Consider the following 16,802-nt stretch of genomic DNA (forward strand, 5'->3'; position numbering starts at 1 on the left):
AATTTCCTCCTTACTTTATATAAAAGAAAAAGCATTATATAATTCTAGTAGTTTAGGAGGAAATAACAAATGTTTTGGAGTTGGTTTTTCCTTTCAATATATGCTTTATACTATCGTTACGGTACATGTAAAATATGTAACCATAAAAAGTGTGGTAATACCGTTTACTTATATCAAATATACTAAATAGTATGCTAAAAAAATATATATGCTAAAATAGTAACTATGTAAACGTTACAGTACATTTTTTTTTTTGAAAATATATATAGTAAATGCTACTATACTATATATAGTAGATATACATTAATATATATCCTACATACTATTTTATTTTTATTTTTTTTATTTTTTACAAATACCATATATATATATATATATTTATAAATAAATCCTACATGCTAACAAGATTTAAAATATGTATAAATTTTTTTTATTAAGTCGATAATATATTTATGTTAGAAAAAAAAGGGTAAAATTTCTATTATTTCCTTTTAAAAATTTGATATTTATATACAAATTTTTATCCATATTTTTTTCATATCAATTCCTTTATAATTTAGGAAAAAAAATTTCATAATATGTGATGATGTTTCTCAAATTTCCACTATAATTTTCATAAAATTTTAAAAATATTCATTGAATTTTAACTTTTAATAAATTTTAAAAATATTATTAAACACCTAGAGGTTAAGGTTGAATCTACATGTTGGAGGGAGGAGAGTTATGACAATTTTATGGTATTATTTGTTAAATTTACTATAATATTATCATAACATTTTATTTTAATAAAATATTATGGTAATATCTATTAATAATTTTTTAATTAACTATGTCCCTTTTTGTTTTATAAGAATATTTCATAATTTTTTAAATAGTTCTATAGATATGGATATTTTAAACTTTGAACTTTTTAAATACCATATTATAATTTATTTTCTTTAATATACTATTAACAGAATATGATAAATTTACTAAAAAGAAAAAAAGTTGAAGATAATAAATTTACTAACTTTTATAGAAAAACACACACATATGTATATGTGTGTGTGTGCCCGTTTTAAAAAAACCTTTAGAAAACTACATTTTACCAGAAAAAACAAAAATTTTTAGAAAAATAAAATCAACCGTCGATCCGATCTAGAGACCCAGAAATTGTGGGGACCACGGTTTCTGACTATCACGGAGAAAAATGAAAAAAGAATCTTACTTTGAAGTGCCAAAGAGAACCTTAAACTATGTAGGCAAGGTTCACAGGGAATTTACATCAGGTTTGTGTAGTTCCACTGTAAATAGACCAATATATAAAGGGTATAAAGGGGAATTAAATCGGTGAACCAGGAGTCTTTGGCCACCACCGATAATCACGCACTCTCACTGGCCAAGCCCAGGTCGTCCTTCAGTCTACTCTCCACCCAGACAAAAGCCAAGCCAGAGCCAGACTTCAAAGTTTGATACCCAGACAGAGAGAGAGAGAGAGAGAGAGAGAGCAGCGATGGGGGATGCAAAGACAGTTCACTCGCCGCTGGTTACATACTTTTCTATGATTTCGTTGCTCACTCTATGTCCTCCCTTTGTTATTCTACTGTAAGTTCTTTCTGGTTCGTTTCTAATCTTGTTTTTTTGTTTTGTATTAATGGGTTTTTGATATATTGGATTCCAAGGGGTTAATGGGCTTTTAATTCATTTTTCTTTAAGTTCATATCTCATTGTTTTTCGTCTCAAAGGGACTTCATAGATAAATAGAAAGATTTTTCAATTTTAACAAATTTTTTGATGGTTGAATTTATTGAATTGTTGAATTTTATTAAGTTAGTATCAACTAAATCAAGTTTTCATGATGCTCTTTTTAGCTTGAGAATGCTCGCTTCTTCGTTCTCAACTCGGCTTTTTGAAACTAAAGGAGAATTGCTTTCCTCTTTCTTGTTTCTGAGAGATTTGTGTAATATAGAATTGAAAAAGTTCAATCTTTCCATTTTTTTTTTTCCTTATTATTATTGCCTTTAGATGTAAAAACTTTTTGTTGCTTTCCTTTTGCCCTGGAGATGTAAATAATCTATATTTATGATCCCAATAAGCCTCTTGGCCTAATGAAAGTTGGAAAATTTTCCCCTTACTTTATGCAGGCCACAAAATTAGATCGTTGAGAGCTATGATTTCTTTCTGTTTTGTCTATTCTTATTGCCAAACAACTCTATTCTTCATTAATTCTTGTTTTGGTTTTCTTATTAATATTTCAAAATGCAAAGCTATTTTTTTATTTTTTATTTTTACATTTTTTTATATTCAATTGTACCTGGGTTCGAACAGATTTGCTATGTTTACCATCAATTTTATTTAGTTTTGGTGATATGCTAACTAGCACCACTCTATGAAAACATTTGTGCTGATTGAAATCAGAATCTGACATATAATGCAGATGGTATACAATGGTGCATGCAGATGGATCTGTTTCCCAAACTTTTTATTACTTAAAGCAGCATGGTGTGCAGGGGTTTATTAACATATGGCCAAGACCTACTGCCACTGCTTGGAAGATAATTGCTTGCTTTGCTGCCTTTGAGGCCGCACTTCAACTTCTTCTACCTGGCAAAAGGGTTGAAGGCCCTATATCTCCTGAAGGGAATCGACCTGTTTACAAGGTGACGACTCAACTTATTTTAACTTGAGTCTTCTAGAATTTCTAGTTTTTTACAAGTTTATAGAAAGAAACTTTTAGATTGAATTTTTGGAGGTATTTCACATTTTGCATGCAACTAGATTTTGTATATTATAAGAAAATTTTGGTTTTGATTTTGACACTATTAAGTTTATAATACCTTAAGATAAAAAAAATTTGCCATATGTAATATATATTGGCTTGTGCTTGTTAGGCAAATGGAATGGCAGCATATTTTGTGACGTTGGCAACCTATCTTGCCCTTTGGTGGTAAGGACTTTTTCCATCAAGCCTTAACATTCAAGTCCTGAATATGCTCTAGGTGCTAGAGTATATTTTTCTTGAAGGGTTATAATAGTTTCTGTTCAGTATCAGCTAAGGAAGCAGTTTCTTATTGATTTTTTTTGTTTTTTTTTTTTTTGTTTTAGTTGATGTTTTCAATTCCATTTGATACTTTGTTTGTATGAATTCTTCAGGTTTGGGATATTCAACCCATCAATCGTATATGATCATTTGGGAGAAATATTTTCTGCACTCATTTTTGGAAGCTTCATCTTTTGTATTTTCTTGTACATAAAAGTGAGGGTTTTACACTATGCCAAACTTTGTTTTTCACATTATGCAACTTGAGTGTATATTTAAATATTTTTAACACTCTTGCTTTGGTTTGCTAGGGTCACTTGGCACCATCTTCCACAGATTCGGGCTCTTCTGGGAACATTATAATTGATTTTTATTGGGTAAGTGCCATTCTAACTTATTTGGAATTGGTCTGTGGTCAAATTAAGTATATGTAGGTCTTTAATTCAAATCTGTGGCCTAAATATGGTGTTACCATGATTGACAATTCTTCAGATCGACTTTCCACCACTAGTCTACAGCATACCTATGCTTATAAAATCTAATTGTATTCGATTTTTGCAGGGTATGGAGTTGTATCCTCGAATTGGGAAAAACTTTGATATTAAAGTTTTCACAAATTGCAGATTTGGGATGATGTCTTGGGCAGTTCTAGCTCTGACCTATTGCATAAAGCAGGTAGGATCTCCCATGTCATGGTGGTTATTCATTCATAGTTACCATGGTTCAGATTTGCATCCTACCCTATTGCTTCTATAATAAGAAAAGTTTGATATAATTATTGGTTATTTTCTTGTCTTTTCTTTCTTTTTTGGTAATACTTGTCTTTTCTTTCTTGTTCTAAAAGTACGAAGAGAATGGGAAAGTAGCTGATTCAATGCTTGTTAATACAGCATTGATGCTGATTTATGTCACTAAGTTCTTTTGGTGGGAAGCTGGATATTGGAACACAATGGATATTGCACACGATCGAGGTTATTATAACTCTCTAATTTTCTTTATATTTCTTACCTTTTCCTCCCATTATTTAGTCAAAACAAGTGAATGATGTTACAAGTCATGACAACCAAGATAGTTGTCATATATGATTACCACTATACTCTTGGTACTTGAATCGTAGTTTGGAAAAATATTAATGCTTGATCTCTTTTGGGTTCACTTGACTTTGCAGCTGGGTTTTATATCTGCTGGGGATGCTTGGTGTGGGTTCCATCTGTGTATACCTCTCCTGGCATGTACCTGGTCAACCATCCCATAAACCTTGGAACTCTGGTATAATGGCATATACTTTTCACTTGATCAAATAATTGGAGTTGTGAAGCATATTTGATTGGTAGTCTGGAAGTTGTATAATGCATAGTTTTAAAAATAGTAATGTAGTAGAAAAACTTTGTAAATAATATACTATTGGGTCAGGGTGCGTTTAATAAAGCTTGTGCTTAAATGCTAGTGGGATTAATATATATGTTGATTATTTCAGGGTTTAGATTTCAATTTCAAAAGGCTGTCGTTTTGACAATTCGACGAAATTTTAATTTGGGTCAGAATCTGAAAATAGACTCTACCTAGCGGTTATAGACAGATACATACGAAGGCTAGAAGTCTATCCTATTTGAATGAATGAGCATAGTCACTTAATTTTCCCTAGATGACGATATTCCTCAGTTGATTTATTTGTTTCTCATCTTGTTCCTGTTATTCTTGGTTCTTGTTTTAAATGGTCTCTGTCATCTTTCCAGTTAGCACTTTATATACTAGTAGCGGGCATCCTTTGCATATACATCAACTATGACTGCGATAGGCAAAGACAAGAATTTCGCAGAACAAATGGCAAAAGCACAGTTTGGGGGAAAGCTCCATCAAAGGTAACTGGTTTCATGCAACATGTTGCATGTAAATTTTTCAATCTGCTGATGAAACAGGCATAATGTGCTCATGTCTTCGCAGATCACTGCCTCCTACACCACAACCTCTGGAGAAACGAAAACCAGCCTTCTTCTAACCTCAGGATGGTATGTTTCGAGTTCTGTCTTGGAAGTATTGAGATATTTATACAACTAAAATGTATTTAATTTGCTTTTGTCGCACATGTGGTGAGAGCTTGTGTTTTCATGCACATTCATGCTGAGACCAGATAACATTAACTTGGGTTTTTAGCTTAAGACAATGATAATCTTTTGTGTTGTTCCTGCAGGTGGGGGTTATCTCGCCATTTCCATTATGTGCCTGAAATATCAGCTGCCTTTTTTTGGACTCTTCCAGCTCTTTTCAATCATGTAAGCATTTTCTATTTGTTTCAATTTATTTCCACTTTTCCATAATCATGCTCGACTTTGATGTGAAGAATATATTCCCATAACTGAATCTTATTGTTCTGATGCAGTTCCTACCCTATTTCTATGTGATCTTCCTTACTATCCTTCTTTTCGACCGAGCCAAGAGGGATGATGACCGATGCCGATCCAAGTAAGAAGATATAGATTGCTCAAGACTCGGTCTGAAAAACCTTAGCTTTATAGAACTGCTATCTTGACTGAAGTTTTGACAAATTCTTCCCTGCAGGTATGGAAAATACTGGAAACTATATTGCGAGAAGGTTCCCTACAGGATCATTCCGGGAATTTACTGAGAAAATATTTCTATGATTTGTGTCACCGCTTGTCTTTGAATCTTGAGCTTTTTATAGCTTGTTGGTGGACAAGAGAATAATGATATGTATAATTACTCGTAACTCTTATTAGAAGTTTTGGTGTGTTAGCAGTGTTATTCTGTAAGATAGATTTGTTTGGTTAATATTTTAACTTCAATTTTCCATGACCAAAATTAAAGGAAGATTTAGTTTGCTTTTGAAGTTTAGGAGGCTTAAATTTTTGTAATTTAAAATAAAAAAAAACTTGGGTGATTAAGTGGAGATCATACTTTTTGTGCATGGACTATGGAAAGGTCACTAAAACATGTGACAAATATATGTACAAAATTAAAAAGAAAAAAACAATTTAAAAAAGAGACAACATATAATTTTATATCCGTTAAGGTATTTTAAATATTTTTTTAATCATGAAAATAAATATACATTGAATGTCAGAAATCCACTAGGGTGCGGCTCAATAAAAAAACAAATTAATTTTACTTTGTTATATTAATTTTCTTATGTAAAAATATATATGTTTAATTTTTTCAAACCTTTTTGTAAAATGAAAAAGTTAACAAAGCGATAATTTAAAATTTTGTAAAAAAAAAAAATTATGTTTAAGGTCTAATCTTGATAAAAATAGAACAAGAATTGACTTTTGTAATTAGTAATTTCTAATTATTATTAATATTTTGAAAATTTTATTTTTGAGAGGACAATCAAATATTACAAATAATATTATTGTTATTATAATATCAGCGCGAAACTGTGACCTCTATAATCCCTAACGTTCTATTATTCCTCCAATTCCAAATTATCCCCAATTGCGAGTAATCAGTCACCGTCTCAGCCCTTCCCGATTTCTTCCCCAAAAGAAATCGAAAAGTAAGCTTCTTTTTTCTTCTATTCTGATCTCGTTCCCTTTAGATATTTCAATTTCATTCTCTCTCTTTCTTCTTTGTATTTCGATTTTGCTTGGTTGTTTGTATCTGCCAATTTTCTTGATTTTGCTCTGGGTATTCTTTTTGTGTGTTTCGATTTTGTTGTGGGCATGGTTTTTGAGTGTGAAATTTTGGTCCTTTTTTTTTACTCTGCTCATCTTTCTTCTGTTTATCTGAGCTGCTTTTGTATTTTATTTTATTTTTATTTTTATATATCTATATATATTATGTGGCCCTTGAGGTTTCAGATATATGATCCATCATAAATTTTTATTATTATTAATTTTTTTAAAATAATATTGACAGGAATATGTCATCCTTTGATAATGTTGTTGGTGGGAGGCTGAAGCTGAAGGGTAAAGCTTTGGATGTGAAAGCTGGTGGTGTGAAGAAGAAAAAGAAACATAGAAAGCATCAAGAAAAAAATTCTCTTGTCACAGACAATGAACTCTCGGCTGGTATACGTTTTTCTTTGAAAATTTTAGTTTTTGAAGCTTTTTATTGAAGTGGGTATATGTCAAATCTGGCTTTTGTATGATGCAAATTTGTGAAAATGTATGGTCTTTTGCATGGTAAATAACATAAAGACAGAAGGGAAGTCAATGAAGCAGTTTTTTTTTTTTTTTTTTTTTTTTTTTTTTTTTTTCATTTGTTTAGCTTTGCAATTTATGCTTCAAATAATCGAATCTATCTACACAACTAATAGATATTGAAAAGGAAAGTCTATAGCAAGAAACTACAGACGATAAGGGACTGCAAAATTTGCATGGTTTAGTGAATTTATGCTTGCATTCATGGAGAGTAGAATCTTGTTCTTTACTGAGAGAATACCAGGAAAAGTAAAAGACACTACTTTGTAGCATTAAACAAAACTGTGTATGTATATTCAATTTCATTTTAGAATAGAAAAATAATTCTTAAAATCATAATTTATTATCAAATGGTAGATAATCTGGTGATGTTTGGTAACCATTTGTTTTATACTGGTCTCTTTCATCTACCATTTCTAACTCTAGAATGCATGTAGTTTTATGTGAGTTTCATCCTTTTGTATTTGTGTTTAATGAAGGTGGAAGTACAGAACTAACAACTAATCCTGATGAGGAAGAGATAGATGATACCAACAAATCGAGTGAGGCAGAAAAAGCTCCTAGTTACGATCATCATCTCACGCCTGCGGAGAAACGGTATATAGAACAGAGGGAGAAACTTGATGTTAATAGGTTGGCCAAGACTGCTAACAAGTCTCACCGTGACAGGATTCAGGATTTCAATCAGTATCTGGCAAATATGAGTGAGCATTACGACATTCCAAAAGTTGGCCCTGGCTAATTCAGACAAGTTTGTCAGCACCAAAGATTCAAAGCCAACAGATCAACCTTTTGGATTGTCATTTGCATATCAGTTTGTGGTCTTTTGACAACAATGAAATATATTGTTATTTGGCAGCTTTATCTTGGCTATTTGTTAGTGTACTGCAGATGTAGTTACCTTTTGTGGAATTCAATTACTAACTTCCTCTTTCTATGACGTGTCCACTTGCATTTTCAGACCACCTTTATATGACTCTCTTGATGTTTGTGTGCTTGGCTGTAGTATCTAGTTAAATTCAAAAGATGAATTGATGTATTAATTTTACATTAGAAATAGAAGAAAACCATATTTCGATATTAATGTGAAATATTTTAACAAATTAGTTCATGAAAAAATTAGGAGCAAGTTTTACAATAAAAAAAAATCAAAACCTTCTTCAAGTCATGCCAAATTGACTACCTTTGCCAATAGCTAACGAAGACCTTTTCGGAACAAAATTAAAAACAAAAGCGCAAAATATATCAATTTTGATAAAATTACATTTTTTTTTTTTGGGGGGGGGGGTGTGAAATTTTGGTATAATTGCATACATGGCTGCAGGGATTTGAAGACAAATTACCATATCTATCATGAATATTAAATAGTACCCCAGAGTTATAAATGTTTGCCATCGCTTAATGGTGTTACTTTCCGAAGTAATAAAAAATTTTGACCACTCAAATTAGTTGTTACTTATATTATATTTAATGGAAAAAAAGAATCTCATGATAAGTCCAAAATAATACATAAATATCTACAATTATAATATATTTTAAAAGTAAAATTTTAATAATACGTTAAAATTTAGTATTATTAAAACTTAATATATATATATATATATATATATTTTTTGGCTGTCCCATGACTTACGATATATCTTGTATATATATATATATATATGTTTCCTTTAAAGGTAAATCAACAAGAATTTTTTATTTTGGGTGAATATATTATATTAATTTTATTCTAAGCCCATAAAAGGATATTTTACTCTTTTACTTTCCTTAAGGATATTGTCAATTTATGTACATATTCTTGCTCCGCAAGGCAACATAAAAAGTCTTAGGAGGCTCTGGAAGACTGCTTTTATACGAAACTCAAAACGAAAAGCTCAACTCACACACATATATGTATATATATAGAGAGAGAAAGAGAACCAGGACAGGTTTTTCAAAACCCTACAACTTCACTGTTTTGCAAAATCCCCAAAACCCTGCAACTCCTCTGTTTCCTCTGTTTTGCAAAACCCTGCAACTCCTCTGTTTTGCAAAACCTTCAAAGTTCTTTTTTTATACAACAATGGCGGATGAAAAAGCAGCACTCATATCCCCACAAACCGTAGCAAATGCAAAATTAATCGTATCCACAGCAGCTTCTCTTGCTGCTTCGGCTGTGCTTATCCGTGCCATTGTTAATGATTTCTTACCTTCCCAATTCCACACCTACCTAACTTCCCGTTTCCATTCACTTTCTAGGCGATTTTCTTTTCAGCTAACCATTGTTGTTGAAGAATTCCAAGGTTTTGCCATTAACCAAGTGTTTGAAGCTGCTGAAATCTATCTGGGTTCTTTGTCAAACATCTCGGTTCAAAGGATTCGAGTCGGAAAGACTGAGAATGAAATGGACTTGGCAGTCAGTGTGGATAGCAATGAAGAGGTTGTTGATGTTTTTGAGGGTAAAAAATTCAAGTGGAAATTGATAACCACACAAGTTGAAGCATCATCAAGGAGTGGTAGAAACCAAGAGATGGGGGATCTGAATTCTTCTCTGAGATCTGAGGTGAGATCTTTTGAGCTTACTTTCAACAAGAAACACAAAGAAAAAGTTTTCAAATCATATTTTCCATACTTATTGGAAAGAGCAAAAGCCATTAGAGAACAGAGGAAAACAGTGAAGATTCACAATTTTAATCCGTGGGAATGGTGCTATCAGTCATTCAATCTCAATCACCCTATGAATTTCGATACCATCGCGGTGGATTCCGAGCTTAAGAGGGAATTTCTGGAGGATTTGGACAACTTTATCAATGGGAAAGATTACTACAAGAAGATTGGGAAAGTTTGGAAAAGAGGGTACTTGTTGTATGGTCCTCCAGGTACAGGGAAGACCAGCTTGATTGCTGCAATGGCTAATCACCTTAAGTTTGACATCTATGACTTGGATCTGAATAATATTCAAGGCAATACACAGCTAAAAAATATGCTGCTTAGCATTTCTAGCAGATCAATAATTGTGATAGAGGATATAGATTGTTCTATCAAGTTGCAGAACCGGGATTCAGAGGATCAAGCACAAAATGAAGGCAATAGTAATAAGGTAACACTTTCAGGGCTATTGAATTTTGTGGATGAACTTTATTCATGTTGTGGAGAAGGAAGAATCATGGTGTTCACCACCAATTACAAAGACAAACTAGACTCTGCTTTAATTAGACCTGGTAGAATGGATATGCATATTTGCTTGTCATATTGCAATGCTTCTGGGTTTGAGCAACTTGCTTTTAATTATCTTGGGATTCATGGTCATGCTTTGTTTGATGAAATCAAAGGGCTTTTGAAAGAGATTGAGGTTACTCCGGCTGAAGTGGCTGGTGAGTTGGTGAAAAGCAGAGATCCTGATACTTCCCTTCAAGGATTTTTGAGTTTCCTTCACAACAAGAGAAACCAATAAAGCAACAAGAATTGATTGTGAAGATTTCTTTGATTATTGGTGGTGAAGAAAAAATGAAGAACGTGAGCATTTTGGCTTCTGGGGTCTATCTTTTCAACTTGATCCGGAGGAGTTTATGAAGAACCAGGTACTGAGATTTAGTACCAAAGCTTTTCTTCTTCCCTTTGAATTAATAAAGAAATTATCATATTGTTTCTGAATATTTTTCGCCTTTAAATTTACATGAATTTAAAGGTTCTCATTTCTTTTTTTATCTTTCTAGTTTTCTACGTGTTAGCTCTTTCATTCTTTTCAAAATAGTTTTCTAGTTTTTCACATTACATAAGCATGAAAATGAATATAAGAATCACCTGCAACAAAATTGCATGTAAGAATGAAAATTTTGCTTTTTTTACACGTTTATTTAAGAACGTCACCAAAATTGGCTCAAACTTATTGTTCTGCTGAAACTACTAATTTGGCCATAGAGGAGAGGAGAAAAACAGTGAAGGTTCACTATTTTACCGTAGTTTCGTTGAGAACCAGCTCATGAGGACTGCAGAACTTAGTGGATGGACTTTTGTTCCTATGTTGAAGAAAGAATAATCATGATATTCACCACCAATTACAAAGAAAAACTTGACCCTGCTATTGTGAGACCTGGTAAATTGGACATGCATATTTGACTAACATTCTGCAATGCATCAGTATTTGACCAACATGTTCTTTAACTGTCTGGGGATTCACTTTGTTTGATGCAATCAAATTGGCAGAGATTGAGGTCACTCCATCAGTAGTGGCTGGGGAGTTGGTCAAAAGCAGAGTTCCTGAAACTACTATCCTTTTAGGCCTTATGAGTTTCTTTCACAATAACAGAAACCAACAAAGCAACAAGAACTTATTTTGATGAAAAGTAAAAAAAAAAAAAAAAAAAAAAAAAAAAAAAAAAAAAAAAAAAAAAAAAATGAAGAATATGAACATTTTGGCTTCTGGGTCTATTTTTTCAACTTGATCCATAGGAGTTTACTGCATTTCTTTCTAAGTTCCTTTCATATGTATCAGAGTTTATCAATAAAGTACCAGCTGCTGATATTTATCAATAAACAAAATATCACATCGTCCGCCCTGAATATTTCTCATATTTAAACTGACATGGATTTGATTTCTTTTTTATTCCTTCTACATGTCAGTTCTCACTGAGAAATAATCAACATCCTTTTGTAATACATTGCACGCATACATACACACAAGAATGAAAATTTTCTTTTTTTATACATTTATTTAAGAATGTCACCAAAATCAGCTCAAAATTCTCAAAATAACATTGTAAAACAAACAGTTGTAGAAACGGGGTATACTACAACTCACATAAATTAAATTTTAATGTATCATGTCCATGTCTCTAAGATAAGCATGAACTATAAAATGAAAATTTAGACATAACTGGTATATAAGTAGCAGAAAATCACATTAGATTTTTTTCACAAACAAATTCAGAATGGGAAAGTTTTATTTCCACATTTTGCCATCTTGCAGGATTTATAATGGAGAAAAGCAGGACCAGAAAAGCTTAATTTGTTGTGAAAGCCTCACGACCCATTTAATATATCCTGCAAGAATTAAAATAATTAATATATAATCAGACCTCAAGAAGGGATATACTTAAAAGATGTTCCTCATCCTTAGCAACATATATGTATATATATAGGCCCTGTATTTCTTGGCCTGTAATATATAACGAAACAGTTTGCAGCCTCTTATGTGAACTTCAACTCGGAAGGGAACAATCTTGTGTTCATCTAAGTTAAACTTTATTGCTGTTGATCGATTTTCCTAAACCATTAAAAGAATTCAATAATTTCTAAAATGTTTTTACCAATTCTATTCAATGCTTACTTAGAAGAGGAAAAGGTGCCTTCAATTCTACTAAGAAATGGGTGTAACACATCTTTTTAATAAAATAATTACTCAAACAGCAGAAAAGGACGTGCATTTGCAAAGCAAACATCAACAAGTAAGTAAGAAAAACAAGACGAGGATTCAGGTTTACAAAGAAGATACAACACTGCATGAATAAAATAACATAAAGATCATATATACAGATAATGCAACAGGAATTGGATGGATATACAAGTAGTTTTTGAACCTTTAAATATGTTCAAGTAGAATTTAGAATTCAACCATATTGATGCTCTCAGTCTATTTATCAATCAAAGCAAAGCTTAGATAAAGCACGTTTTACATATCCATACATAAAAAATATCAAGGATCTATGTATATATGTAATATAAATATGCATGAAAGTAATGTTACTAACCTACAAGGCATGTGCATTATCATCCAATGATGCGATCACCATCGATGTCAATCCTGAAGATGTTAGAGATAATGTTCCAATCTTGTCCTTTGTCAATCTGGCATCTTTCTTTGAGGATTGGACATTCCTGGATATCTAAATAAGCAAGAGAGGTAGGAAAGCCTTGTTGTGGCAGATCGTGTAATTGAGGGCATCTCCATATGCGTAGATTTTTGAGAGAGGTGAGCTGTTTAAGCTCCTCCAGCCTTTTAGGATGTGGAAATCCACAAATCCATAAAACAGTGAGACTTGTAGGCAGCAAGCCCTCCTCTGGAAACGATTCCACATTTCTAAATTCATCTACGATTGTAAAGCTTGTAAGAGATTGGAATGTTTGCAAATTCCACTTCATTCTCTGTGCTATCAATTTACTGCAGTTTGCTAGCCAAAGTTCCATCAGAGTAGATGAGAGACCGCTTTCAGGAAATGACTCCAGCTCAGGACAATCACCGATCCGCAAGCATTTCAGAGATGAAAGGGCGTTAGACATTTGTTCAGGAAGCTTCTTTAGTTTCTTGCAACCATGAAGTACGAGAATACTAAGATTGGGGGCTTGCCACCTGTCACTGGGAAAAGATGTGAAGATAGAGATTTTAGGCTGGGATGTTGGCCTGACGAGACTGAGAGAGATTCTAGTTTTCACATTCTTGAAGACGGAGACTGTCAAGGTTGGGAAAGAAATCCAGAGGAATGGATACCAGTGAACCACCACAACTTCTTGTGAAAACACTTTGAAGGGGCAAGGTTTTGAGTGAGTTTTCTTGGTGCCTTAGGAATTCTAATTTCTCACAGTTCTTGATTTTTAGCTGTGTCAGGGTACTAGGCAGACATCCTGTTGGCAATGTAGTTGGGGATGAGCAATTGTGGATATGTAGACGTTGAAGATTAGGATGACTACTACTTTGGCTTTTCTTTAATATCTTCATCAATGATTCTACACCATTACACCCTCCAACTTTAATTGATTGCACTGTTTGTGACAACTCTTCTAGCTTCAGCTTTTCACACTTGCCTAACTTCAACAGAAGGAGAGCTGGAGTCCTTGGAAGTGACGAAACAATACCCACACTACTTCCTTTAATTATAAGCTTTTTTAAACATGGCAGTTTTCTTGGTCAATCAACTGTCTTCAGCTTATCACAGTTAATTATTCGGAGTTCTTGCAACTTCGCCACCTTCTTCAACTTCAATGGAAGACCATTTTTTCCATGCTGACATATTACTGAAACTTAAGATTCTCAATGATGCAAACGGCTTTCTCACAGAATTATTAGAAGAATTGAACCCGTAAAACTCAGCACCCACATTCACCACCCTATTTAGTCCATGAATTTCAAGAGTTTCGAGGGATGGTAGCTGTCCAAGTGGTGGCAAACTGTTGCAATACTTGCAATTCTCAAGTCTTAGAAACCATATATTGGAGAATGTATGACCCCCTAACCAATCTGGGAATGATGTACCTCCATATCCATGGACAGTAAGCCTTTTCAAGTTTGTATGAGGTAATAGATTGTCGAGTACATCTCTGTCATGTTTTCGATCTTTATCATCGCCTTTCCAGTCCAAATGCAGTGCTTCAAGATACTTCCTGTCCACCAACTTGGCATCTGATGCATCGTTTGCATTTGCAACATTCTATAAATTCTTAAGAAAAAGTTGCCCATGAAGATCTGAAAGCTCCCTCAACTCTCCTATATTGGTCCCGTTATCTTTTCCAACAATGAAATCAATCAACGTTTGGAGACTTTTCAATTTACCCATTTGCCTTGGCATCTCTACCAATCTACGACACCCAATAATGTCAAGATATCGTAAGTTAATGAGATGATGCATATTTTCAGGCAATTCAATGAGATAGGAACACCCAAGTAAATTTAATACCTGTAAATTATACAACTTACTCACAGATTTTTGCGGTCTTTCAATTCTAGTGTGGCTGAGCCTAAGAAAGCGAAGATGCTTTAGTTCACCAATTGATTCAGATAATTTCTTCACAGTAACACAACTATGAAATGATGATACTCCAAATACCTCAAGTTTAATATTACACCATTCACTACTTCATTAGACAAGTATCTATATGAAGTCGGAAATAGTGGGAAAATGGTACGCAAACGGGTTGCTTCAGTAAAAATAGAATCATATCTCATATATCTAACAGAAGCATGATGCACATTCGCAATGGCATCTTTTGAGCTGTCATCATCTAATATAATACAATGTCCCCTGGATACATATTTGGCTAAATCATGAACGAGATCATGCATGCCAAATAATTATTGTCCACTTGATCTTTGGAAAAATGAGGTTGAAACCAACTCATTAAAATATTCATCACCTACGTCTTCCACTCTCTTATTTATCTTCGATTGCTGCAACAGATTTTCTGCCATCCAGAATAAGATCACTCTTCCCTTTGCAAATTTGTAGCCCTTGGGGAATAATGAACAAAAAGCAAAACATCGTTTCAGAAGGGAAGGTAGTGGTAACTTAACATTAGAGCTGGCAGAATTTTGCTCTCTTTATATGAGAAATCCCAAATGTCACTCTTCAATATTCTTTCCCATCCACTAACATCTTCTTTGGAGGGCAAAAGGCCTCCAAGTGTTTTTGCAGCTAAGGGCAAGCCATTGCATTTCCGGACAATTTGTTTACCAGTTGTTTCCAGGACTTATACACACACTACAATCATCTTTAATATTGTCAAAAGCATGCTTTTTAAACAGTCGCCAACAATCTTCGTCTTTCAAGTGCTTAAGCTGATAATGAGTTGGAATGGTGCTCATGATTTTTGCAACATTTTCACTGCGCGTTGTTGCAGTAATCTTACTCCTCGAGCCCTATATTTGAAAGGCACACTCATGTTCTTCCAATCAACATAATCCTCATTCCAAACATCATCTAAAACATTTAAGAATTTCATTCCCATTAGCCTCTCTTTCAACTCAGTCTGAAGCAAATCCAAATTTCTTTCATCCTAAGGAAGGAAGTGAGACTTAGGTACTGCAGAACGGACTGATTCTGTTACCTTGAAAATGTCAAACTCCTCAGAAACATAAACCCAAGACCTGAGGTTAAAGTGCCTCTGAACTTTGTGATTGTTGTATACTGATTGAGCAAGGGTGGTTTCGCCAATACCACCCATGCCTACTATTGGAATCACACACACCTTATTGCTACCCTTATAATCATCTTTAACCAACAACTTAATTATGGCTTCCTTATCCCCATCTCTGCCATAGAACTCTGATTCTTCTATCAAAGATGTTGTTGGTGGTCTTGGTGATGGTTTTTCACCGACACCCTTATTAGTAAGACCAAGGATATTTATGCTTTTTTCAAAAACTTTAAACCTTCTAAGAATCTTCTCCAGTTTGTTCTTCATATCTCGATTATATGATCTACGAGAAATGGAAAAGGAGTTGAAGAACTTACTTCTTTTGGAATTTCTTGAACCTGAAGCTTCCAACTTGGATTGCAAAGCATGAGTTGCAATCTCATCCAAGAGATCGTCTGCTTCATAGGAAGCAGCTCATCCAGCCACTGCTTGATGTTTGGGTTTGTGATTTGCTTCTCCTCTGCATCATCAAGCACAGCATTAATAGCTAATAGCACAATCTTCAAACTGTTTATGAGCTCATCACTAAGTTTGTTTCCTCGAAAACAGTCCACCACCTCACGAGAAGCCAGCCTATCAAACAACACCTGAAGGGTAGCAGAGAGAAGAGCTCCACCCACCAATTGAGCAGCCATGTTTTCTTCAGAATCTGTGCAGCAGGGAGTTCAAAAAGCTTATTAGATCTTGCACGCATGGGAAAGAGATGGAGAAGAAAGTTAAATGGAATGGCTTGAAGC

The 16,802-nt window shown here is 33.6% G+C and overlaps 4 protein-coding genes and 1 pseudogene across 7 annotated transcripts; 3 read left to right on the forward strand and 2 right to left on the reverse strand.

Moving 5' to 3' along the window:
* Positions 1 to 1,254: 1,254 nt before the first annotated feature.
* Positions 1,255 to 5,867, forward strand: LOC112490083 (7-dehydrocholesterol reductase). Its single transcript, XM_048463159.2, has 13 exons — positions 1,255 to 1,584; positions 2,417 to 2,639; positions 2,871 to 2,926; positions 3,133 to 3,235; positions 3,331 to 3,396; positions 3,581 to 3,694; positions 3,864 to 3,990; positions 4,188 to 4,288; positions 4,756 to 4,881; positions 4,964 to 5,028; positions 5,211 to 5,292; positions 5,400 to 5,482; positions 5,579 to 5,867. The coding sequence occupies exons 1-13, from the start codon at positions 1,493 to 1,495 to the stop codon at positions 5,643 to 5,645; spliced, it is 1,305 nt and encodes a 434-aa protein (XP_048319116.2). The 5' UTR covers positions 1,255 to 1,492; the 3' UTR covers positions 5,646 to 5,867.
* Positions 5,868 to 6,377: 510 nt separating this feature from the next.
* LOC107406467 (uncharacterized) lies at positions 6,378 to 8,119 on the forward strand. The gene is made up of 3 exons (XM_016013590.4): positions 6,378 to 6,533; positions 6,896 to 7,047; positions 7,659 to 8,119. Exons 2-3 carry the CDS (start codon positions 6,900 to 6,902, stop codon positions 7,919 to 7,921), a joined length of 411 nt encoding a protein of 136 aa, XP_015869076.3. The 5' UTR covers positions 6,378 to 6,533; positions 6,896 to 6,899; the 3' UTR covers positions 7,922 to 8,119.
* A 960-nt stretch (positions 8,120 to 9,079) lies between these two features.
* Positions 9,080 to 11,498, forward strand: LOC125418132 (AAA-ATPase At3g50940). 4 transcript variants are annotated; one of them, XR_009635042.1, is made up of 3 exons: positions 9,081 to 10,739; positions 11,080 to 11,254; positions 11,365 to 11,493. XR_009635042.1 is itself a non-coding variant. In XM_025069459.3 (2 exons), exons 1-2 carry the CDS (start codon positions 9,242 to 9,244, stop codon positions 10,497 to 10,499), a joined length of 1,026 nt encoding a protein of 341 aa, XP_024925227.3. In that variant the 5' UTR covers positions 9,080 to 9,241; the 3' UTR covers positions 10,500 to 10,865. The 4 variants fall into 4 exon arrangements, 2 of the variants coding, with proteins under 2 accessions (XP_024925227.3, XP_060669217.1); XM_025069459.3 differs by lacking the exons at positions 11,080 to 11,254; positions 11,365 to 11,493 and having other exon boundaries at positions 9,080 to 10,258; positions 10,491 to 10,865; XR_007237648.2 differs by lacking the exon at positions 11,080 to 11,254 and having other exon boundaries at positions 11,365 to 11,498.
* Positions 11,499 to 11,513: 15 nt separating this feature from the next.
* Positions 11,514 to 14,865, reverse strand: LOC132800238 (putative disease resistance protein At3g14460; annotated as a pseudogene).
* An 864-nt stretch (positions 14,866 to 15,729) lies between these two features.
* Positions 15,730 to 16,700, reverse strand: LOC112493208 (putative disease resistance RPP13-like protein 1). The gene is made up of 3 exons (XM_060813498.1): positions 16,383 to 16,700; positions 15,976 to 16,251; positions 15,730 to 15,924 (listed from the first exon to the last, which is right to left on the reverse strand). The coding sequence occupies exons 1-3, from the start codon at positions 16,698 to 16,700 to the stop codon at positions 15,730 to 15,732; spliced, it is 789 nt and encodes a 262-aa protein (XP_060669481.1).
* Positions 16,701 to 16,802: the final 102 nt, after the last annotated feature.

The sequence above is a fragment of the Ziziphus jujuba genome, chromosome 12 (genome assembly GCF_031755915.1).
Source record: "Ziziphus jujuba cultivar Dongzao chromosome 12, ASM3175591v1".
Classification (NCBI taxonomy): Eukaryota; Viridiplantae; Streptophyta; class Magnoliopsida; order Rosales; family Rhamnaceae; genus Ziziphus; species Ziziphus jujuba.